The 26,721-nt window shown below is 34.3% G+C and overlaps 1 protein-coding gene across 1 annotated transcript; it reads right to left on the reverse strand.

Moving 5' to 3' along the window:
- Positions 1-2,625: 2,625 nt before the first annotated feature.
- On the reverse strand, positions 2,626-26,721 carry LOC138715125 (troponin C, isoallergen Bla g 6.0301). Its single transcript, XM_069847663.1, has 6 exons — positions 26,435-26,721; positions 17,003-17,036; positions 11,957-12,100; positions 7,600-7,719; positions 5,590-5,721; positions 2,626-2,843 (listed from the first exon to the last, which is right to left on the reverse strand). Exons 1-6 carry the CDS (start codon positions 26,435-26,437, stop codon positions 2,818-2,820), a joined length of 459 nt encoding a protein of 152 aa, XP_069703764.1. The 5' UTR covers positions 26,438-26,721; the 3' UTR covers positions 2,626-2,817.

Consider the following 26,721-nt stretch of genomic DNA (forward strand, 5'->3'; position numbering starts at 1 on the left):
AATAATTATTAATTAGGAATAATAACTTTTTTCATACTATTTTATATACAACTTCATGTTACTTCTTTTGGTACGTTCCATTAGACGTTTGTCATAAACGCAGAAAATAAAGCCTTATTTTTACCGTGTGAGCGAAACATATGTGTATCTTATCTGTCGCCTTCCATACAAGATAAGACATGTCGGTGAGATGACCTTGCACTGTGCTTCTATTTATTATGAGCGTATCACGACCGATCTTATCTCACTCGAGCGTGCGACATTCGACCGAGTTCAAGCGAGCGATTTAACTCCAATGCAGCACTCTGCTAGAAACAATTGACTGTGCCGGTACTATTTCGCATTGTCTGTAATGAGGCGATATTAGCGATAGTGGTTAGCAACTATCTATGGATGCATATTTACTACGTATTGAGCTAGTAACTAGACTGTGGTATAGGCTAATTACAATATGCACTTATAGGTAGGCAGAATTTCCTGCGCCACTGCCTGTCAATGGCTCTGATTATCATATGTGATTTCATCATAAAACTAATCACATTATTATAGGCTATACTTCTCTTTACATAACTTCTTTTGAATTAGGTCTAATTGTAATAGTAATAGTAATAATTAGGGCCGGAACTTTATCTAGAAACATAGCTTACAAGTTAGTGATACATAGAGTTGTGAGAATCGTAGTCTTTTCAAGGTAGACGGATTGAGGCCCCGTTATCAACATACTGTAGGCCTACCTATAATACACTATTCGTACTATAGCTAGACTGCACACGTACAGTCAATTAAGAAAGTCTCGTCTGACACATGTATTCTAGTGAAATAACAGTTTATAGGATAAAAAATGAATACTTGTTCATGTTAGTTTTAATATGGCATATTTTCAAGGAAGTTTACATTTTGTAGGCTAGTCATTATGTACGAAATAAGTACACATAGCCTAGTTGCTATTATAGAAATTGCGCACAATGTACTCAGTAAAATAAAACTGAGGGTGCTACATAAAAACTAAGGGCAATATTTGAATCCAGCGCATGAAAATACATAATGGCATATATTGTGCAAAAACAGTTTAAACGTCAATTTTGTTGTTCAGTGTTATTTTTATTATCTGAATTATTATTATTCGTTCAACTCACATTGTGACACAGCAAGCAATAACACTTTCCTCTTCGGCTGCACTTCAGCTGTAGGTGCACTGGAGTTCAAAGATGTGACCTAGAATTTTCTGATCGTGTAAGCGAGCTTTGTAAGTCTAAACCAAACATATAACAAATTGACTACTTTGAAATAGTTCCGCTTGTTCTCAATAGGCGACATTTTTATTGAGACGGGTTAAAAAATGCTGGGGATTATTATTATTACCGGTACATTCAGTGCAAATTATTCTCATAATAGGCAATATCAGCGGTTTCCGGCTAAACCTGTAAAATTTACAATCATTAGAGGAGGATGAAATTTTGAATTTTATAAAGAGGGTACATACAGGGTGATTCATTATTACGTGTAAATACTTTGTGTGTGTGTATTGTAGAGGTGAAACTAAGACTAAAACGTTCTATACAACTTTTTCTCAAAACCTTTAATTCCAGAATTCCAGTAGATGGCACCTACGTCGTAGTAACTGCATAGGCATTACTGTTCTCCCACACATTTGGTATGGTATTGTGGGGAATCAGTTACTCAGACCTCGAGTTCTACCTCCGCGGTTGATTGGGAAAATCTACCGCGCATTCTTGGAATGCGAATTGCTACATGATATCCCTTTTCCAACGCGAGTGAACTTATGGTTTATGCACAGTGGTGCTCCTGCGCATTACTGCCGCAACGTAAGGGCGTATCTGAATGCTGCGTATCCAGGTCAATGGATAGGCCGCGCAGGGCCAACTCCTTGGCCGGCCAGATCACCGGACATGAACCCTCTGGACTTCAAGTTGAGGGACAGCACTTTGAACATGCATTGTGCAAATGTGTAGTCTAGAAAAAATTGCTTTACATTCTTTAATGTGTTTGGTTTTAGTTCACAAAACTGCATAAGTGGACTGCCGAGGATATGGGTTTAGTGACTTTGGTTATTTTGTATTGAAGTCCAAATGCACTGTACGAAAATTATAATTAGCTTACAATTGGTGTGTTATCCTTTCTTTGTTTTGGAGCGCAAGTTCCACGCAAAATGGCGTTAACTCTGGAATTAAAGGTTTTGAGAAAAAGTTGTGTAGAAAGTTTTAGCCTTAGTTTCACCTCTACATTACACACACAAAGTATTTACACGTAATAATGAACCACTCTGTATCTTTGTACTATTGGCAACAATAACTGTCAACTTCATCTATTCATAGAAGTAATAACTAAAGAAGCCACACTTACACGAACAAATTATCGATCATTATCGATTAGTAAGGGTCAGGTATCCACGCCTCTCTTCCATCGTTGTGGGCTACAGCTCTCCGCATGGCACAGAGTCGTTTGTTTACCATTTCGGAGACCATTCAATACACCATACACCATTAACTTGCTAAAAGTGGCTAACTTCAGAGCCTTAATAATAATAATAATAATAATAATAATAATAATAATAATAATAATAATAATAATAATAATAATAATAATAATAATAATGAACACAGGTTATAATATATATTTTTATTGACATTATTTTGTCATAATACATGCAAACAACACTTAACAATTACATATACGAATGCATTAATAATATAAACATATTAAACGTACATAAATGAAATTAAAAAAAAAACTTTTGTTACAAAAGTTGGAAGAAATGTCTTTTGGCATGACATACACCTTCACTAATCATTGCCATCAACCAGTCATCATTCCCATGAACTCTGAAAAAAAAAAATGAAATGGAAATTATATTTTATTTCGATAACTTAGTGTTTAATATGTATTATAGTAGTTTTTACGATACAAAAGTTAAAAATGGCATTTTATTTTGTGAATAAGGATGTTTTCAAAATGAGGTCGCATGCAAAGTGTAGCAATCCTGCGGGCAAAACAAACTAATTTTTAATATGCATGTCTTCGTCTACGTTAATTTTAGGCAGCCGTTCGTCCGTGCTGGTAAGAGACAATTTCCGCGATTTCTCCACCGCTGTATTACCTCCCATTGTAATAGTGAAACTTTATTGCATTAAATACAGGCGGTGGTATAACTCAGTGTTGGAGCATTTGGCTGTAGATCGAGAGGTTCCAGGTTCAAAGTTGTGTGACCTCCTTTTTTATAATTTATTACATTGGATTAATTAATTGTTTTATATTTTTTCATTGAAATAGTTGTTGAAACAATTTATGTAATTTCAGTACGTTTCTTAACCAAATATAGTCATTTTTAAAAGTAGGCCTCACATTGCTTAAGCCACTTTATTCATTAGTTGTGATTGTTGGATTGCTACATCTGGTGGAACACAATTGAAAATCGGCACAAACAGTTGTAAGTCAGTGTTAAATACTTTTCACACTAGTGTTAAAAGTAATTTTCGCACGCAACCGTATATACTCATATAATAGTCAATTCATAAAACGTTTCATTCATTTAACCCATAGTTCCAGAGTCCGAACATAGATACTCACGTAGCAGAGGTTTCAGTAGCTACAAGGAATTTAGTTATTTACCGACAGAGGGAAGAGGAACAAGTGGTAAGCTCATCGCCTTAAATGCTGAAGTATGCAACTAAGGTATTACTCTGATCACATATAATATCAGATTGGCCATTCCCATGTTATGAAATGGCAACATTAAATGAGAAGAACCACCAGAGCCTCCACCGTCGAAAAATCAGTTTTTGGTAACGATCTCTAGATGGAAGTACAGTTGCTCTATGCAATTCCGTATGGCAGTCGCAAGATGGCAGCATAGTGAAACTGATAAAAGTGTTGCCTTGAAAGTCAATTAGGCTGTCAATCTGTTATTTGTGATCAGAGGTATTACTAGGATGCGAGAGAGGAGAAATTTAGTCCAGGGACTCTGATTTAAAGTCCCACCAGGAGGGTTTGCGCTCAGGATTTTTTTGTCTTAAAAATTCATCGACCCGCAACTCTCGGGTCTAGAAGAGAGCGCTTTACCCCCAGACCACTGGGGCAGACCTGTAATAGCTTACTTAATGTTAAAAGTTCTACTTTTAGAAATGGCTGTCTAAAAATTATAAGTTATATAGGCTATTTACATGAACTTTGGAAATATACTTTATTTTGTATTTTTAAGCATATTGGTTACTCAGAGTGAAATTTTATCATAATCATCATCTGCTTTATGGGTTAGGCCATACGCAGTCTTCAGGCTCTGTATTCCATCTTTATTATGTCGTCCAATATCCCTTCATCTAGTGGTTGAAATATTCGCGCGATGTTTGGTAATCGGTCACTATTTTATTTTAATACTAGCTGAAATTACCCGGCGTTGCCCGGGTTGTCCTTTCTGCTTCTTCTTTTTTTTTTTAATTAAACTGGCTGTTAGACTTTTAGGAAATCTCAGAAACTCAACTATAGACAGCCAAAACGAATTGTCTTTACGACGATTTCCTCGTCCATAAAAATTTATTAATATGTTATTTCATGGATATTTTTAAAGCTTCTCTTACCCGCTCATTCCTAACATGGTCAACTCGTGAACATAGTTTACTAATCGTAAGGATTTCATTTCGGAGGAATATATAGGTCTACTTTCATCTTTTCATCCAGTTATCCAATAACTACCGTATAAAAGTTTAGGTACTGCCATGGATTTACAACATTTTAGTTGTGTAATTTATAATATTTTTATGCATTTGGTTTTATAATTACATTATTTACAACAATGGTAAATATTCTCACATAACTTTCACTAATGTAATGTCTAAGCGGACTTACGCGAACATCGAAATATGGGTGCAAAACGAAACATGGTCTTGAAGTTGACTGCCATAGTACTGCCATGGATTTGCCAACATATTAGTTGTGTAACTATAATTAAGCCCTCTTGACTATAATCTTTATGCAGTTGGTTTTATAATTATATCATTCACAACACTGGTAAATATTCTCACATTATTTTCACTAACATACTTTATAAGGACTTACGCGAACATTGAATTAATTACAGTTAAAAAAACGAAACGTGGTGGACTTGATATAATATAAAGAAATGTATCTAAGATCACAATTTCAGTTTCTGAACACAAGAGGAAGTCGATTTCATTAGTCCAATTTATTTTATTTGAGTACATTATGTATCTAGGTGTATTAACTATATGTGTTATATTTACTCTGTGTCGCCTGGTAACTGGTGTGATGTAAGCGCCAACTCTAGGGTAAAAGCAGAATCTCACGCTCAGGCTGGTTTGAAGGTCATTGAAATCAGTCATGCTACATCGAAGGTACTGACGCGAAGTGTCCATACTTGTAATTTCCTATACGCTGGTATTACTGTCATAGATTTCTGTGCATATGTTTAATCAGTTAATAATAATTAGCCAAACGTCTCTAAAATGAATAAATGAATATGAGAAGAATAATGGATTGATACGAGCAAAAAATTTACATATTGAACAAAATAATTACAGAAACGTTAACAAGACGCAGTTAGGTAATGCTTACCGTCAAAGTCTACTGTTCCTGAACCATCAGCGTCAATTTCTTCAATCATCCCGTCCAGCTCCTCACTTGTCAACTGGTCGTCGAGCTCTCGAAGAATCTCTCTCAGGCACGATGTAGGGATGTAACCATTTCCTGGAAAGATGTTTAAAAAATGCGTTACTTTTGTGAAAATCAAATTTCAACTCAAACATATATGTTTTCTGTTTGTCAATGATTACAATATTATAGCCAATATTACCGATATTTGGTTTTGTCGTACTTTAATGGGTGGTATCTTCTCGATACTTATATTTTACATGTTCTGTGGACAACAAGTAGCAAAGCGCTCACATCAGTGGAGACTATTTTAATATTATGTACATACGTATATAGAGTGTAAGGAGTTTATAAAATACAATTGATTATGCAGGGTGGAAGGAAAACTATTATTACATTAATTCACAGTGGTAATAGATGAAGTCAGTGTACATTACTGTTTTGTCAAGTTTTATATTAATTTGGTAAATGTACTTGTCACACACGTTACGTGCCTGAACTGGCGTCACGTATTCATGTTTACCTTTTCTCTTGCGTATCGTAGTTAAAATGGAACATTTCCTAATGTAAGAGTAGAACTTGTAGAAATTAATTTTATTTAGGAGAAAACAGAAGAGAATTCGAAGGTCTTTGTGAGAGATTTTCAGATAAACGTCACCCAGTACATACTATTGTTGCTAAGATTCAGCAGCGCATGAGGGGAAAGAATATTACAACCTAATCATGAAGATTATAGTTCTGTTCGAATCAGACGAATCTCGATGTTTGAGAAAGTATAATACAAAATCTTACAAAAGCTTGCAGCGACATTAGCAATTATTACCGCCCACCTCCTGGGATTTTACATTACATAAGTAAAAACGGATGCTTAGTAATAAAATTTAAGGAAAGAAACGGAAACTTTGAAAGAATGTGGCTGCATTCTGGAGCTTTACCGGATATCAGTTGCGAAGGAAAGGTTGCTCCTTTGATATTTAACATAACTACTCAAAGTTGGTATGGGCTTGATAATAAATGAAAACAAAGAAAGCATATGTTTGCTGGTCATACAAGAACATCCATACCGGAAAAAAATCTGTTTAAAAATATATTGTTGAATGTGCAAGTCAGTTTAAATATTTCATCTCATTAGACTCACAGAATAACAGTATAACCCTGAAATTAGTGCAAGATGTCTAGTAGCAAATGAAAGTTATTTTGGGATGTTAAAGTTCCTAAAGCCAAAAAATCTTTTCATGGAACATAATATTAATCTTTATGAAACTTCGATATATGCTCTGTCTTGACATTTGGTTCGAGAACTTGGACTCTGTTAGAAACAGATGAAGATTCTCTTGGATCTTTCGAAAGAAACATACTTAGAAGACTGTCTGATCCAGTAAACGATAAAAGAATTTGGATAAGGAGATAGGATCATTACCTCTGTCAATGAAACATGGTGCTACAAAAAAACAACGTGAGAGACCAAAACGAGATATTGGATTCTGTGACATAATATAACTTGGAGAGCATGGGGATTCAGAATTGGAGAAGAAAAACTTAGGAACGGGAGACATGGAGGAAAATTCCAAGCTACACCTTGGACTGTAGCAATCTGTAAGTCTTCTCAACGGTTGTTCGATTTGATAAACATAATATTTATCAAAATGACTTCATTGTTTCAGCACAGAATATGATCTGTTGCTGTTAATAGAAAGATTTTAAACTCATTTTTAAGAAGTAAGATTTCTTGTTTCTTTCATAATTTTATTGAACTGAAGTGACTATATTGCGTGACAAGTTCGTGCATTTACTCATTGGATGTCATTATGAGATAATAAAGAAAATTTTGTGGAATAGGAAACGGAAGTAATCGAAGACAAAACTTCTTTGACATTATCGTAGTGATTTAGTCCTTAGTGTATCCCGAGGTTTGAGCTTGTATCTCGTACGTGTAATTAAAATTCGCGAATGTGCACGAATTTATGAACCAACCTTCTTTGTCATAAAGACGGAATGCTTCACGGAGCTCCTTCTCCATAGCTTCTACATCCTCTTCAATAATGAATTTGGCTGCTAGTGTTACGAATTCATCAAACTCTAAGCGTCCGGATTCTGTGGAAGAAAAATATATTTGACTTTAATATACTGTTGCTAGTTTTCAAGTAAATATACTAATTCATGAAATGTTTACACTTCATTGTGAATTCTCCCAAAGAAAATTCTTCCAATACCTTATGAGAAATGATTGTACACAAACCACTGTCATGAATGTAAGACGATGACGTAAAAGTGTACTTTTTTTTAGGAAAATTCGAATTTTATATTATAAATTAAAAATACATTGTATATTTGAACAATGAGGGAACAATAATGTCACGTACTCATGAGGCATACTTCCATAGATCATGGGTGAAATGAATACATCTTGAAGGAGCTTCATATGCTGCCCACAAAGATCGAACTTAGGGCCCCGTTTGTTCTTAATTATAATAATCAATGATTTACCTAATTCTATATATAATTCTAAATTATTATTATATGCTGATGATTTAAAATTGTATAAAATCATTAGCCAGTATTAATGACATTATATGTTTACAAGAAGATACCAGTAATATCTTATTTTGGTTTAATAAAAATCACTTTTAATTTAATGCAAATAAATTTAAGATGATGACCAGGCTTCGGCCTAGGGACACAGAGTAGCCAGTATGAGGTTTAGAGTACACGGAGTATAAATGACGTCATGACCCGTGTGGATGGGTGACTGCAACAGTACAGGTGGGTCCGTAATGTGCATTACCGTTGTGTATATTGCTGCTTGGCTGCGGTACGTGTAACAAGCTTCGACGTAGAAACACCTGATTGAAGGTTACAGCTCACGTTAATACTTTAATGATTGACATTTATTGTCTACACTAGGAATGTACTGTATATACTGCATCTGTACAGGGTGAAATATATTTTGTGCCGTACTATGACGAACTGTTTACATGTTGAGACACGAAGTAACGGCGCGCTCCATCTCCCAATCCACTCGACCAACAGAACACTATCGCCCGTGCGTTCTGAACTTCATGCGTTTCTGTGCCCAGGACTGAAGCCTGATGATGACATTCTAGGAAAAAGAAATGTTTTTCCACAGCTTATTCTATTAATGACAAAAAATTGAAATGTTTCAAGAATAAGGGATTTAGGTATAAAATATGACAATCATATAATTTTCAAAGCCAATGTTACAACCAAAAATTATTAAATTCTACTTACAAATCACACGGGTTTGTAATTCGAAATTATTCACGCAACCTTATATTTTTATTTTACTTTATAATCACTTAGTTACAAGCAAGTTGGAAAGTGCTACATTAATTTGGAATCCTCGTTGCAAGAACAACGTTCATTCAATTGATTTGATGCAGAATAAATTTCTTAAGTTCCTTATTGTGAAACATTCAAAGTACCCTGTCCATTCAAGTTTCCAATTTCATTTTTGAGATCAATGTTAGATTTGCATACGCACAATGACAGAAGAATCACTCGATGATATTTCTAAGAAAACTCTTAACAAATTCAATAATATTTATTTCCTCGAAATATTCAAACTGATTCCAATTTACATCCTTCAAGTTATATCTAGAATATATTTAGTTAATATCCCAAGATCGAGAAACGTATTTCATACGAACTCACAATTAATTAAAATGTTAAGAAACTTCTATCCATTAAGTGAGCAAATTGATCTATTTTCCGGCATAGGAAAGTTATTCAGAAACCAAATTCATAAACAAACTATCAATGTCATTCATATCATAGCAGATTTATTTTTTTCCGGAAAAACTGAATTCTTTCTTTGTTTTGGTTCTGCTAGAAATTAAGATCTCCTATAATTATTTATTATCGATTTATTAAATTTCTGATTTTCCTAAGGTTCATTATAAGCCACATCTCTCTTTTATGTTCTAATTTTCTTTTATTTCTCTTGTTAATGAATTGCACATTCTTTCTTTATAACTGTCGCTTTGTAAAACATTATCAATCATTATATGAAGAATGTGCTTTGATGGGCATCTAGCCCATGCACACAAAACTTAGTTTCAACTCGTAAGCGAATAATACTAACTAGACTCTTCAAGTAACGTGTTGCAACAGAGCTTGGTTTCTTGTACCGGTAACTGCCGTGTGCCGGTACGCTTCACTGCCTCCTACATGGACAAAAGATAAGATATTACCCCTTCTCACTGGCTCAAACATCAGTGAATAAACAGTAACTAATGTATGTGTGTATGTACTACGCCTTCCACAGTATAGTGAGGATCACGTAAGAGTAGTTCCTAAAAAGTTAATTTGGCTGTCTCTTCAGTGTTGCCAACAATGCCAGATATCAATCACCAAAGAGGGTAAAGTGACAATGCCATATGCTGAAATAATAATAATAATAATAATAATAATAATAATAATAATAACAATAATAATAATATATTAACAGTAACAATGGCTTCCTTATTTACTTATTTACCACATCTCAGCTTTATGTTGGGAGGTGTTTTCTAAATGGTTTAATAATTTGTGAAAGAGTATATTTTCTTCCTGGATCTCTAGCACATTATATTGGTAATTAGTAGATTAGTATGATCTAATATTAAAATGTATTTTGTCTGGCAACATGAAGTTCATTGCTTTCACTAAACAGTTTACGATTCACGCGACCTAACCCAAAAATGTATCTTGTTTGATAACGTGAAATAATTAATATGAATGCCGAAAACAAAATACCACTTTTAAATATATAGACCTACCCTACTTAAACTACATACGGTATACTCCTAAGTCGCTATCATGCTATTTCTTCTCTTGGATATTTTAATAAAAATTTGTGCGTTAGCCACGTGCATGTTTTATACCAAGTAGGTCTAGAAGTTATATCTTATTTAATTAAACTTACCTGAATATAATGCTGAATTGAAATCACAACGCAACATAACTGAATTATGTATTGATATTAATATTAATACCAATATTATTAATTATTATTAATTACGTTCAAATTTAACAAGTCTAGTTATACTTCCATTTCGTGAGTTTCTTTTACGGCAAACCAAAATTATTGCTGCCAACATAACAATTAGAAAATAACTGCCAGTTGTATTTGACAGTAGGCCTACTCGAAATTCGAAACAAAGTTGGTAAAATAAAATTCAACCTGACATCTAGAAAATCACTATAATCCACTAGTATATACAATAATAGGGGAAAAGTGGTTAGGCTTCACTCCTAGAGTATTAAGTGGTTAGGTACAGCTTACAGCAGTAAAATTTTGGAAATATTCGACATTTTTTTCTCCATTACTGCATCTTGTACAATAATGAAAATTGGTGTGTTTAAAGCACTGTCCTTCTCCTATATGAAAAAAAATAATTTTACGATTAAAAAAATACATTTTTTTTTTCAAAATTCAGTTTACTGTGCAGTGATGAAGCGTTTCCCACATAACTAAAAAAAACTATTCAACATTCTGTGATGAAATGTTTTGTATGTATTTATATATTTCATATCAACAATATGATGCAAGATAACTTCTCTACCTGCGATAGATTGTCTGATAAAAAATAAATTCTTAAAAAAAATGGTCAAATATCAGTATTTTTTTCTAACACAAAATAAAAAAAATATATGTTATTCATTAAGGAATGTAGTTGAAAGAGCATGATATTGTAAATATGAGTTTCAGCAATAAAATAAAAGAGAGAGAACATAAAAAAATTAACAAGTTTATGAGTTATGAGAGAAACGCTTCATCACTGCACAGTGAACTGCCACCATTTTTAATTTTGAAAAAAAAAAAAAGTTTTTTTTTAAATCGTAAAAATATGTTTTTCATATAGCAGGACAGTGTTTTACACATACCAATTTTCATTATTGTACAAGATACAGTAATGGAGTAAAAAAATGTTGAATATTTCCAAAAATTTTACTGCTGTAAGCTGTACCGACCCCGTAAGTAAGCTGATGCGGACTATACATGACTGCTGAGCCCTTATGTCGCCACTGTCGTTGTATACTAGCCAAGACAATTACGGAGTGTGGAGCATTTAGGACATCAAAGCATTTGAGGACGGGTCTGACGCACTCTGCTAGTTCGTGAAATCAACACCTGTCGGTTTACAATGAACGGGTAGTCCGTAGCTATTTTATGTATTGTATATGTGCAGTATGTAATGGTCAGAATTTAACAATGAAGTCATGATTGTTCTTCCTTTCCAATATTTAATGATTACGCTTGTATGTTCCGTGTTCTCTGATATTTTGATACTCTTGACACGCTTTATATTACAAACGAAACGGTTCTTACTGTCAGCATCTACTTCATCGATGAGCTCCTCCAGTGTGGTTCTGTTGAAGGGCTGGCCCATGAGACGCAGGATCTCCTCAACCATGTTGGTGGAAATGCTCCCCGACTTCTCGCGGTCGAATGCATCAAACGCCTTCCTCAGCACTGAAATGCATAAACTTCCATGTAATCTCAGTAGTATAAGTATCCCGAAGAGACAATTCTAACATGTACAGTCGTGTGACCTTATCATGTGCCGTGGCTATATCACCATTGGGTATGAAGGGGGGAAGATAGGTTTTAGTCTGAGATGAACTTTCGTGTGGGTATATTCGTATAATATTAACCATTATGAAACAAACTGTTTTTCTGATAGCTCATTCTTTCTCCTCTCGCACAGCCCACATCCCAGATCTCGCCTCCTCATCTGTACCTTGTACTCTTAGGTACCGTAAACTGGGGTTACTTTGAACACAGAGGAAACTTTGAACATTTTTTCAGAAAATTATATTTAGGTTTCTACATGCTGCACTTGTTATAGATGGAGGTAAATTGTCATAAAAATCATTCTCATACCAAATTTACCTCCATCGAACAAGTGTAGCATCTAGAAACCTAAATATAATTTTCTGAAAAAATGTTCGAAGTTTCCTCTGTGTTCAAAGTAACCCCAGTTTACGGTACATTTACTATAAATATCGTGGGCATCATACGGGAAGGGCGTGTCAATAAAACTGCAATTTTTAATTAGAGCCATTTAAATACAGAATAATTTTTTCTATCCTTGTCCACATAACAAGGTACTTTCTTTGATTCTTCCTCAAGTCCATTTTAATTCTCAAACGATTGTTTTTATACATAAATAGGTTTCATTAAAATATTTTCATAACGCTGCATTTGTTGATACGCTCTTCTGGTATGATGTCTTCGATATCAATTTATGTTTAGGACTTTTCATATTCATAATGAGGTTTATTCACAATATATGCATTTTTTCTCGACCTGCACTAGAGAAGTTTAATGATATAGTATCAATAATATTATGATAATGATAATGCCCTTTCTTTACACATGAAAAATCTGGACTTCAAATTGATAACGAAAATACACTATGCAATATTTCTAGTAGTTGTATGAACTGCTTCCGGCCTGATGTTCAGACATAGCAAGTTTTTTTCCCCCCATGATGGATGATCTTCCAAAGCAAAATAACTGACTATGTCTGCATCAAATGATACTAATGCTTCCTGACGTGGAAGCTTGCATTAAGGACAACTCCAGAGTTCATCCACTTGAAGAAAGTTTTCGAGGTTAACGAAGGAAGAATACCTAAAGCCTTGGTTTTTCTGAACCGACGCATGCAAGTTGCTTGGTGGAGAGAAGGCACAAATCCGGACTCTAGTATAGTTTCCATATCTTATTTTAACCATCATAAACCAATTGTTTCATTTTTAAATTGGGAAGAGTATTGGATATAACATGTTCAATTGAACAATAAATGTTCCTCATTGCAGGAACATTTAGAAAGATTACTAAACACTTACAGCTAAAAAAAAAGTTTGTTTTGACACGCGTAGAGGCTACATACTTCTTTTTTTTTTTTTTTTTTTTTTTTTTTTTTTTTTTTTTTTTTTTTTTTTTACATAAACGCAAGCAATGATACTAGAACTCAGGAGTGAAAGAGTCAATTCTGAAATTCATGGGGATATATTCAGAGGAAAGACAATTAATGATTTAATGTCACTGAAGAGATGCTTAACTCTCATTGTGAACGCGCCAAAATTGCGTCATGGAACACGTAGGCTAGTGAAGACTCTTGACCTATCTGGGTACACTGAAACAGCGCAGACGCCAACAGAAGAGTGGCGTAGGCGACTGATCAGTTTCCAATCAATAGTAAATCAAAGCTGCCGTCCAATTTAAATCCACTTGTGCTCTGTTCAATTTATGTATCCTAGAGACGAGAGATTACACTGCAGTAACATCTTACAGTATTCTTTTGATCAGCTCAACAAGGAACAACGGAAGCACGCAAAAAATTTAAAGTTACTCCGTTTACTTGGTGAAAGATTAAATCTAGATTTGAGAGAAATTTCATAGTGCACTTTTAAAGTCTTCATAACCCATTTCAGCGGATGTCGGTTATTCCTTCATTCGTTTTTTCCTTTCTAAGGGCTGGTCTTTCACTACAAACCCAGCATTCTCCACTCTTTCCTATTTTCTGCCTTCCTCTTAGTCTTCGCATATGATCTATAAATCTTAATGTCGTCTATCATCTGATATCTTCTTCTGCCTCGAACTCTTTCCTCGTTCACCATTCCTTCCAGTGCATACTTCAGTAAACAGTTTCTTCTCAGCCAGTGACCCAACCAATTCCTTTTTCTCTTCCTGATCAGTTTCAACATCATTTTTTTCTTCATCCACTCTTTCCAACACAGTTTCATTTCTTATTCTGTCTGCCCATTTCACACGCTCCATTCTTCTCCATATCCACATTTCAAATCGTCGTTGTTCCTGCAAAAACTCCTATGTGCAAAATATGAAATTTTTCAGTAGAGAGAAAAAACACATTTATTCATCCTATGGCAGCCATATAAGTTATAGGAGACTGTGAATTCTTACATTTTCGAAACAGAGAAATATAATTACATATAGGAGATTTTATTATTTGCTGTATCACTATTTAAGTTATTTAATAAAGTAAAAATCTGAAAATCGATAAATATATCACATAGGAGTTATTGCAGGAACGACGAAATACTTCTAGTAGTTTCTCTTCACTTCGTCGTAATGCTCATGTTTCTGCCCTACACAATGCTACACTCCAAACAAAGCACTTCACTAGTCTATTCCTTAATTCTTTTTCCAGAGGTCCGCAGAAGATGTTCCTTTTTCTATTAAAAGCTTCCTTTGCCATTGCTGCTCTCCTTTGGACTTCTTGGCAGCAGCTCACGTTACTGCTTAAGCCTTGGTTTTTTCTGAACCGATGCATGCGACGTGCCAGGTGCGAAGTCCTCGTAGACCTAGCATCTCGCAGCCATAGAAACCACTCACTATCTCTCGTGTAGTCCGGATTTGTACGAGGCGGGCCTCGCACCTGGCACGTCGCATGCGTCGGTTCAGAAAAACCAAGGCATAAGTAGTATTGTGTGGAGCTTACGAGAAAGTCTCTGCGAGGTGTATTTTAATTAGGTGCGGTGCGGGAGGTATTGATGAATGAAGCACCGCTCTTCCTAGAACTGACCACAGATAAGATACGTTGTTATGAGTTATGAGTCTTATGACACTAAACAGACGACATCATTGCCACAACATGGTGTTTAACTATACTTTGGCTGAAAATATCAACTAGTTTCAGACTAGCTCTGTGTCAGTGTGTTGTATAAGTTGAAACTGTTAGTTTATATTTTAAAAGTTGATCGAATGTTTTCACATTGGTTAGTTACTGTAATGTAGTAGTAGTGAGTCATTATGTCGCATTCTACGAGCAAGAATGGCGTTACGCTGGTTGTTGCCTGCGTGTAGGATTGGCATTACTCCACATTTCTACCAGGGCTGATCTCGTGAGCTCCCCACAGTACACCCGAAGTATCTGACGCTGTCCACTTGCTCTACTATCTCATTTCGAATTCGCAAGTTTATCTTCTTTAGTTTTCTTCCGATAACCATGAACATCATCTTGTTTGCATCTATCTTCATCCCGTACTGCTCACAGCTGTTATTTAGCTCTAGTAGCATATCCCTTAGTGTCATCTTCTCTTCTGCTAACAACGCCATATCGTCAGCAAATTCACTTTATTCTTTCTCATACCATCACCCCTTCCTTGTTCTGAAAACAGTTCACTAAATCCTCTAAGTAGATGTTGAAAACAGGGTATGTAATTAAAGTCATCCTTGTCGTACTCCTCTCCCTATTTCACTTTCTTCTGACACTTATTCTCCTATCCCAGGCCTGCAGAACTCGCAAAGTAGGGGAACTATGACGTCAGCCTCACTCCACTTCTATTGGGGATGATCGACTTCCGCCCCTAGAATGAATGTTGATGCAGCCGAGCGTAACTAGAACTCCGTGAATGCACAGGTAGAAAATGTGAGTGGGGTAAGAAAGGGAAGGAAAGCAGTCGCTCTCAAGAGCTACAGTTCAGCAGGTCTGTCCTATCCTGACTTTGACTCATAGTTCATAAAAATATAATTTATTTTTTGTGCAGTATGAAACCTTTTGACGTTATAGTACATCTACTGTATGTTCGAGGTACAAAACAGGAAAATTGTAACGTTTCGACTTGAAAAGTTTACTCTGATGTCACTCGTGGTACCATGGAAACAGAAGTGTAAGAGGTTTTTAATTCTGTCCGTCTCGCTCCATTCTCCATCCTCCATTGATTGGCTGTAGAAATACGACGCTTGCTGGTGCTGGGAGCTCCGTTTATGCCAAGGATCCGTCGCGAGACGAAGATAAATGTCCGACAATAACAATGCATATTAAATAGAAAATGGAGATAAACTGACCGCGTGGAAAACGAGGCACGAAGCTCATCTTACTCTTCTGTTTACATGGTACCACAATTGACGTCAGAGTAAACCTTTTACAGTATGTTAAAACATAATTTTTCTCTCATGTGGATTTAATATGGACATTTCATGTAAAAAAAGAAGTCATCGGCCTATTTAAATCTAAGAACCACAGGTAAACACTCAAACACCGAGGTAACTTTGATTACTGATTATACATAAAGCTGCTCATCAAGGACTAAGTTCTTTTCGGAAGTCTGAGTAGGAATCACAAGACACTGATAATATCAAAAATGTATATTGAGAGTGACATTAAATTTGGCAAGTCCATGAAATTAGTTTTAATTTAGAAATTGCAAGACAGAATAATCAACTAAACCAGATGATGAGAGGAATTTATTTTCGGAACTGAATAACAAGATCTGAAAATCTTGGCTTAGCTTTTAATATCTGGACTTGTTTTTAAACGTGTTGGCATGTACTCTTCCTTTTCACTACTTGGCGCTCAAAGTTTCTTCTGTGTACACAAGAGTGATATCAATAGATTATTCTTACCTTCAATCTGCTCTGGGGGAAGCTGCTCGTCAGCCTGGAAAACCAAGAGAACACCATTTTGGTATCAGCAGCCCATGTAAAACACATCTCACTTTCAAACGTGTCTCAAAGTAAACACTTCTTATCTGTAGCCACTTTGAATGGGATTTACGAGTGGGCTATTCTTAAAATCCTGTGGCAAATGCGGGTGCCAAGAAGAACACGTGCACACTCTAGAACAGGGGTTGCAAACGCGAGGCAAACAATTGTGTTATACATATAAATAACGTTGTCAGGATTGGGGGTTTGTGGGATGCCTGAATTTTACTGCAGTCGCACAATCTTGGTAAATTACGAGTATGTTACTTATAAATATAAGTAATAAAACAATATATATGCTACTTCAAGAAGTTGTATTATGGACAGAGTTAATGTTCTGCTTTTGTTATCACTAGACAAAATGAAATTTGATGGTCAGTAATGTAGGGTAAAGATGCCTAATTCCGTGATACCCCTAATCCCGTGATAAAATTTCAATTGATTGCCATGGAGTTGTGGTCTCTGACTTTTAAGTCTTGACATAATCTTCAATGTTACGCTTTACAATATAAGTTATTTAAGTTTAAATAATTAATATAAATTCTAACAGATGCCAGGAGATGTCTTCTTTTCAATTCTATTGACTACCCGCCTTTTGAATAGAAGCAGTCGACTGCAGAAGCTTTTGTTCAGTGGAAGTTGGTTGACCAGTAAGTTTTTCTTTCTCTTGTGACCGCTCCTGAAGAAACATTTTATATTTGAGGTAAGAATTAATATAGCATTATAAAAATGATTGTTACTCAGTGGCGTATACTGGTTAAAGGATTTGGGCTACCGCTGACCCTATTATTACACAAAATATATCTAACAATTACTTTAATTTTAATTACTATGGTAAAACTAATAATACAAAATTATTACATTATGTTATATTATAAACTTTTTCTTTTGTAATTTCCTTGGGCTACCGCCGGTAGCCCCGGTAGCCCGCAAAATACGCCCCTGTTGTTACTGTAGATTATAGTTAGCTGAATCAATGTGTATGATTATTTAAACATTATGAGACAATAACAATGCTACAGGAGCTTTCCCATTTTCGAATTTATTTTCATATTTCTCCTTTCCGACTCACTCGATCAGTGATTCCAACGCTAAACTGTGAAAATTAATGTCTATGAAAGAAAATAGTTCGTGGAAATAATAATAGAAATAAGTTATAGAAAACATCAATTATAATTATAATAAAATAATAGGGCATATATTTAACTTAATTACTTCTGTTATTAAGAATATAAAATAATGAGAAATAATTGTGTTATAATTCAATTTATTCAAATTTAATTTTGTATTGAATTTAACTTTGTTTATTTTGTTTATAATATATTAATATGTAATATGTATTCCTGTAGTTACACAAGTATTTTCTATGAAATTTGTCACTTAGACCCTTTTTCTATGTTGTAATTTCTTGCCTAATCTATATTAAAACAATATACCATGACTTTAATGTGTTTTTCCAAATACACGTTTGTTTTCTGAGCAGTTAATGAGGATTATTTTAGTATCACGGAATTTGGATATCACTTACGGAATTAGGAAACCACTATCACGGAATTTGTATCCCTGTCACGGTTTTAGGAGCCACTGTATAACAATGAAGAATCATACATATATTATATACCAAACTTGTGAAACTGTTGACACTGAATGTTGTAAAAACTGTAGCTAAAGGTCCAAATAACGTCATTTAGGTGATATTTGAAAATTTTTATTACAATTTTGGCATAAATATAGACTTTATTAAATATGTCACGGAATTAGGCAACCTTACCCTACATACTCCTTTGATCGTGCTGTTTTCCTCCATGTATTTTTAATTGGTTATTTTATTGCGCTTTATCAACTGCTATGGTTACCTAGCGTCTAAGTGAAATGAAGGTGATAATGCCGGCGTAAGGAGTCCAGGGTCCAGCACCGAAGGTTACCCAGCATTTACTCTTAATGGGTTGAGGGGAAAAACCTCAACAAGATAACTTGTCCCAACCAGGACTTAAACCCGAGTCCGCTAGTTTCACGGTCAGACGTGCTAACCGTTACTCCACAGTGGTGGACATTCCTCAATATATGTAACTTCTCTTCTACAGTACGATCGAGAAGTCTCTCCGCAGTGCTTGTGTAGCTGAGAATCCACTAGGTAGAGAATTCAAGTGTATTTGGTAGAGAATTCAAGTGGCAGCACTGGCCGCTAAGCATATGAAGGACTGGGGGTGTGAGGTTGTCAAACCGGAATGAATGGGGAAGTACCAACTTTCTACAAGGTTGTATTGTAGCGTTACTAGAACTAATATAGAGCTGCGGAAGAACTTTTCGATCGCACTGTATATAAAATGCATGAGTGTAACGGAGAAAGCTTTTAAAATGGCAGTAGAGAAATAAATTTATTCTCCTTGATACATTTTTTTTATAAAAGATGTTAATCTATAGTCCATACGTGAGCGCTATTAGCTGAATTGAGTCACTACAGTTTTCCCTTAACTCCCCATTCCACCTTCTCCGGCTGAGACGATTAGATCGGCAGTTAAGCACTACTCAGTGACGGATTGCTTAATGCTTTATGAACTTTTGCTCTCGCTACCATTTGCTATAAACTGTCTCAGATTTCTTTAACAAAATAACAATATTTGATACGATTCTCTTTGTAGCTTTCTTGTAGAAATAACCCTATTGTATATAACTAATAAATGTGTTTGTTTACCTACAAAAAAACATTCTGAATAGTTTTCTTCATAACCGATCGTTATTACTCTGAACGAAATAATTTTATGGAATAGAAATAAAACAGGTAATCTTCGGATTCTTATTAACTATTTAAAAGTATCTGTTTTCTGATTTTTTCTAGAAGGGCTTAAGCTCATGTTGTTTTGGCAATAAAATTGTTATATTTTAAATTTTTCTCTAAGAATGAAATTACTTTCTAATATAAAGGAAATCCTTCCTATGGGTTGTAATAAATATTGATTGCCCAGTTAATTCTTTTCCGAGATTCTTCCCAACTGCAAGTCGAATGTTAAGTAATTCCATGACGGAACCTCGGACTCATCTCGCTATCACAAATATCGGCGCTCGATAAGCGCGCAGTTGATATATCGTCATTAAATAACAGGTAAAGTATGTATGTATGTATGTAGACCTATGTAAACTAAACCCAGAAATCTGCAAGTAACTGTAGTGGATAGCAAATTTTTTCATCTGTCGTCGGTCATCAGATCTTGAGCACAGCGCAGTGACATTTAGCACTCTGGCCATCCTGCGTGGAATGCCGTTCAATTAATCGTGAGCCACGACTTTATTTCTTAATATAGACAGACTTCTGCTGACATTCAACGGAATCTGGCGTTACGCTCGCTCTCCAGCATATTGAAATCCTGAGTAGGGAATTTTATCTGTCGCAACGGGTGAATCATTCGGGGAACTAACCTAAAAATATATTCGTAAGTGGTAACATCTGCTGTGCAGGTTAAGACGTCACCACCGAAGGTGAGAGTTGATCATTAGTGGTAGATTTTAATAACTTCAAATAAAAAAATGAGAACTTCAGAAATAAGATTTAGTATAGCCTATTAAATCTTACTTTTATTGTTAAATTTTAGCATTTTCGGAATATATAATTCATTGCTTTCACGTGTTAAATGCTAGGTTATGGTACCTTGTTGCCTAGTTTCAGCCTGTTGTGGGCTATCTTCAGAACTTGGTTAGCATTTTGTAGCGATTTTGAATGGAACAATTTTTTATGAAAAATTTGGTGGTAGAAATTCATAATGTCGGCAATATGTTAGTTGCATTTTCTAGATTTTCCAGTTAAGGGGAAACTGTACTGAGCCGGTACTCCTATCTAAATAACATTAATTTATCGTAAATGAAACGAGTATTGGCTTCTGGTTACTTTTGCTCTCAGAATCATAGATAGCATGGGTACTCGTTCTAAAAATGACTTTTTATTATCTATGCCTTGCCATAAAACAGCTCACTATTCTTCCTCTTTCACAGTATCAGCAATTCATTTCTGAAACTCCCTACCCAGCTCCCTCAGGAACTGCCGAACGATATTGCAATTTAAAAGTGAATTGTTTAAACACGTGACCAGTATTCAAGTTTAATTTTCCTTTGTGTGTATATGTAATTTTCCTCAGTGTTGTATAGTTATAATTTACATTTGAATTTGTTATTCTTGTAATTTGTAATATTGGTTCACTTACCGCTTGCATATTCATTGAGTGTAACTTCTAGCGTTATATTATTTTGTAATTATTATTTAGTATGTTCGCATTATTTTACTCGACTTGTGCTTGTATAACTATGTAAATTTGTATTAATGTTCTTTAAATATTAGTCTGTAAAATTGTATCAGCTTCTTTTGTTTCTGGCTAAGTGGAAGAGAAGGCCTGATGGCCTTAACTTCGCCAGAATAAATAAATATTATTATTATTATTATTATTATTATTATTATTATTATTATTATTATTATTATTATTATTATTATGGAAAGATTCAGAAGTCTATCTTCAATAGTTCTTTAGTAATGTGCACTTGAACATCACCAATTTAACTTAGCAGATATAGGAATAAAGGCTCTGTACAGTCTCTCCTTAAAACTCTTGAAAAAATAAATAAAGAAACATACAAAACTGTGAACATTAAGAAATATGCCAAAAATATGGTATAAGATAGGAATTTACCCACGTGGACTACAAGGTTAGGAATGCATAGTGTGTTCGTTGTTGAAAGAGAAATTGAGCGTAGCTAGCAATGCAGGTGCATGTCAGGGAACTTTGCCGTGGTATAAGCAGGGTGAGATTATATATGGTTAATCAATCAACGAATCGCAGTGCAATGTAAACAAACCAATTGTCAGAGTACAACGCTGAATCCTACGCACGAGAAACATATCTTCATTCAATTGCTGCGATACAAAACAAATTTCAGTTGTAACCTGGCCATATAGGCTTCACGTCATTCATGACGTAACGACAGTCTAAGCACAACTAACCTAATGTCCTCATGTTGTGGTATAAATTCCTTTACTTATTACTCAATCACAATCGTCCGCTCTCACGTAGAACTTCTTTGTAGTGAATACTGGACCTGATGCGGTCGCATAGGCAGGCAATATTCTACCACCAGCACCAGACAGGTTAGTGGAAAACTGGAGAAAATGATATAAGTAACAACAAAGACGATATCAGGTAGGCGTCTTTTTGTGCTATTCATATCGTTAAAGCTAAATGGCGGTGTGACCAAACTATTGAAAAAAAAGTTAAAAACCTGTATATGACGGGACCTGTAGATAAATTCTGTTTTTTTTTTTACAAAAACACAAAAATGTCTCAAAATATAATTTCGTTCTTATTTCACAAAAACACATATATTTCGCATTTTATATTCAATTTCGTATTTTATCGCGGATTATAAAACTGCACTAACATACTCATCATGCTTTTAAACATCAAATTACTTATTTTGACTGCATTTGGGCACATTTCGCATTTATCGTGATTGCGAAAATTTACCATCTCTATTGACCATAATATTTTTTGACTGCAATCTTCGGGACTATTTATCTCATTTGCACTAGACTTAAACTAAGGACAATGTATCACCGTCTTTTCTGTAAAATGATTTATACTAAAATTAAATGTTTTAAGAGGAGTGATGGGTGCAGTGGCGTACGCAAAATTTTGTCAAGGGGGCGTTATTATTAAAATTGTTTACAATTTGCATTACCGGTATTTTAAATTGTCTGTATTAATAATAATAATAATAATAGTATTATTATTATTATTATTATTATTATTATTATTATTATTATTATTATTATTATTATGCAACGGTACATTTATTAATATCCTTATAAAATCTTTGAAACCTAATTTTTACGCAGTCATCCAATTTTTAACAAACAACAAGTTATTTTCTTATTGTGTCGGCTTTATTTTATTACAAGGTCGGTAAAAGGAGGGATAGGTGGACTTTGTCTATGTCGATGTAGATTTTGTTACACTGACAGTGAAAAATCAGAGAAGAGCAAACGATTATGGATAAAAGAATACTCAAATTTAAATATATTTCAGTTTTTAAAAGTTCAAGGGGGGGGGGGTTTGAAACCCCTCCCTTGCGTACGTCCCTGGATGGGTGAAATTTCTATTTTATGCAATTTATAAGGTATTACACTCCATCCCCTTCTTATAAGTATCCTTGCGTATAAGTTCCATTGTGGTTTTTTAGATATTCAAATAAAAAATGTATATTTTCAAAATATAATAGGATATTCGAAAAGTAATGGGAACATAGTTACTATTTTACACTGAATTTATTTAGGTTACTTTTGGCATTACTTATTTCAAATATAATCTGTTGACATGTCAACAATACGTTGGCAAATCCTTGGAAGATGGCGGATCCATCTATAGCATCATTTCTGGATCTCTCTTTCACTGATCGATCTAAAGCTCTTTGGATGTCAACTCTTGATTGAAAGCGTTACTTCCTTCCATCTTGCAATAATTCGGTATGGTAGGACTTCTCTCCCACAAGCCTCTTGTAATGCCCGAAAGCACTGATTTGCATTTTTTTCGCTTGGAAATTGTATTTTTATGAAGCACCTATTGAACATTTTTAGGGCTGTATTATTTAATACAAATCAGAAACACTCACTGTATTTACAAAATATAGTTACTTCGAGATTTTCAATATTGCATATTTATGAAACAATCGCTGCTCTATTACGTACTGAGAAGATAAAAAGAGAGGAAGGAGCAATCCAAACAAATATGCTTGAAATTGGTGCGACGGATATGACGTCAAACTACACCTTCTATGCCCCATAATCCTCCACGAAATACCGCCAATCGCCTATTATTCAATTGCTACGTACTATCGGTTTCGGTCATACGTAAACGGCTTAGAATGGATGTGGAGGTAACAGGAGTATTAGTAGATTATTATATCAATGTACATTTCACTGTATATTAATTTTATTAAAAGTGCTATGGTTATGACATGGATTGAACACTTTATTTCCACATTATTATTTTCTTTTATCAAGAAGGATGTTAAAGCACAGGGGGACATATCAACGGACATATTCTACAGTTGAGCCGAACAGAATATTAGCTTATTTATATAAAAAAAATAACACATCATGCTGAATTTGACTGCACTTTTTAAATATTCACAACACGAAATAATTTGTAATCGTAATAATATGAACAAAATAGCTGATAAACACACCGGAAAAAGAGATGAACTATCGGTAATTTGACGGCCATACTAGTAGACCTTTTTGGTTTCACCGTTTCAAGCTTATGGCCCAGGGTTGATTACATACTACAAGATTCCAATGGTCACCGTTAGGAGCACTGCTTTATAGCATTGTTGCCATTACTTGTCGAATGCACTAGTATCTCCTCTTACAAAATTTAAGTTGCGTGCATGACACCTTTTTACTACATTTTTTATTATATGGTTAGAAAATAACGAAGTATCCAGAAATTCAAATTTACATCTACAATTGAAGAGACATACATACATACATACATACATACATACATACATACATACATACATACATACATACATACATACATACATACATACATACATACATACATACATACATACATACAAAATATATGCAACTTCAAAATTTAAATGTTTAATTTTCAATAAATTTGTTTCTTTTTAATTTCAAAATATTTAATTTATCAAAATGCTACTGTGTTATGTTAAGCACAACATATAAAACATGCAGTATAAATTTCATGTTCCTAGCATCAAAATTTTAAGAGCTTTTGCACTTTGAGCATGACGAAGTGTCTTAAAAAAACTGTCAGAAAACAAAATTTTGAAGTTTGCATGGAATTCAAATTCTAAGATGCAGTCATTAAAATATGACTTTTTTTTTGTGTTTCCGAGTTCCGCAGAGCAATCAAGTTTGCTCTACATGTAAGAGATTGCCGATTCATTTTTCACAAAAAAACAAACAAACAAACAAACAAACAAAATGCTACTTTTTTTTTTTTGAATGATCAAAATTTTAATTTTGTTCTTTATATGTGCATAAATTTGATCCGAACAAATGTAACATTTTATATTCATTTTCAGAACGAAAATTTACATTTGTTCGGATAAAATTTCTGCACATTTAAAGGATAAAACTAAAATTCCTTCAATCATGTATTATCAAAATACAAAGCTCTCTTAAATTGACTGAGCATAATGGGAATTAAATCAATGGCTTTCCCAAAACACGCTTTGAAATGTTTCATATAAAACAATTTTTATCTCAGAAAGGAAACAAAAACGAGCAAAATTGTATTAAAGTTTTTATTTGAAATATCTCGAAGAATAACTTCCTAAAATTAATAACATTACTTACGGTTCGCCCTGTATAAGTTTAGCCTAATTTTTCTGTACAGAATGTACTGTATCTCAATGCAAAATATTTCTAATATAAGAAATTTCGTTTGATAGATTATCTTCGCCTTAATATATTCTTCTTAACGTCTAAGATTTATAGTCTTATAATAATAAAATGAGGTTTTCACTTTATATAATAATATTCATGTTCATGTTGTTATACTTTTAGCTGGACGTGACTGTAATAGCATTCACGGAAGTTAAATTTATTGAAATTCTCTTTTCAATATGTTATTCGTGCAAGCAATAGATATTTTACACTTGTTAGTTTAATAGGTACCTTATTTTATTACTTCAGTCCTTTTAAAATCACATTATAACTCTCACCACAGATCTCAGTTTCGACTGCAGTATGTACAAAAAATACACTGAATAACTCACTGGTAATGATATACCTTATTTTATTTCAAGGAGTGCAGTTCGGTGGCTTATTTGAACACCGAATTGCACTCCTCGAAATAAAATAAGGTATATACAATAACCAGGAAGTACTTTCGGTTGAATCATATAGCACTCAAATGATATTAAGTAAACATTTGTAACAAAAGCGTATTATCAAAAACGTTTCGATGAAATTCCCCTCTTTCAGCGTCAAGAACGAAAACTTGGTCAATAAAACAATTGACATTGTTAACGATTTGGTCCTAGGAGATTCGAAAAAATGTCCAAAACTGACAAGGAGTAATAGAATTATTATCAAATAAATTATATTCATAAACTGAAATCTCTCATATTATGTAGAAACATAAAATAATTATTTTCTTAACGCGAAATCATTGAGGCTGCAGTCTTACAAACCAGATATAATAAAATATCTGAAGACTGTCACATTCCAGCAGGATTTAGGTCATTTCTTCAAAACGTAATAACAACATTTAACATAACATTTCTGTGATATCATGTAACCCAGTAAAGATAAGTTCTATTTGGACTACTCACCATGATTGTTGTTAGTTGTTAAACTCGCAGTTTTTTTTCTTGAAGACGCTTCTTTCACCAACTTTCGTAGCTCCAGAACTTACAATGAGGAGTCTTAGGACTTTACTACAGTATTAATGGTGTACAGTATAGTTGATTTCAAGATCACGATGACGTAAATAAGTATATCGCACCGAAGAACCCTTCTAGTCTGGGTGTGCCGCGGAGGTTTATAATTGGTTACCACGCCTTTAAAGAACAACCAATAGGCGAAGAATGCAGCTCCTTGAAACCAGCAGTGAATTCTG

Source organism: Periplaneta americana, chromosome 15 (assembly GCF_040183065.1).
Source record: "Periplaneta americana isolate PAMFEO1 chromosome 15, P.americana_PAMFEO1_priV1, whole genome shotgun sequence".
In the NCBI taxonomy this organism is placed as follows: domain Eukaryota; kingdom Metazoa; phylum Arthropoda; class Insecta; order Blattodea; family Blattidae; genus Periplaneta; species Periplaneta americana.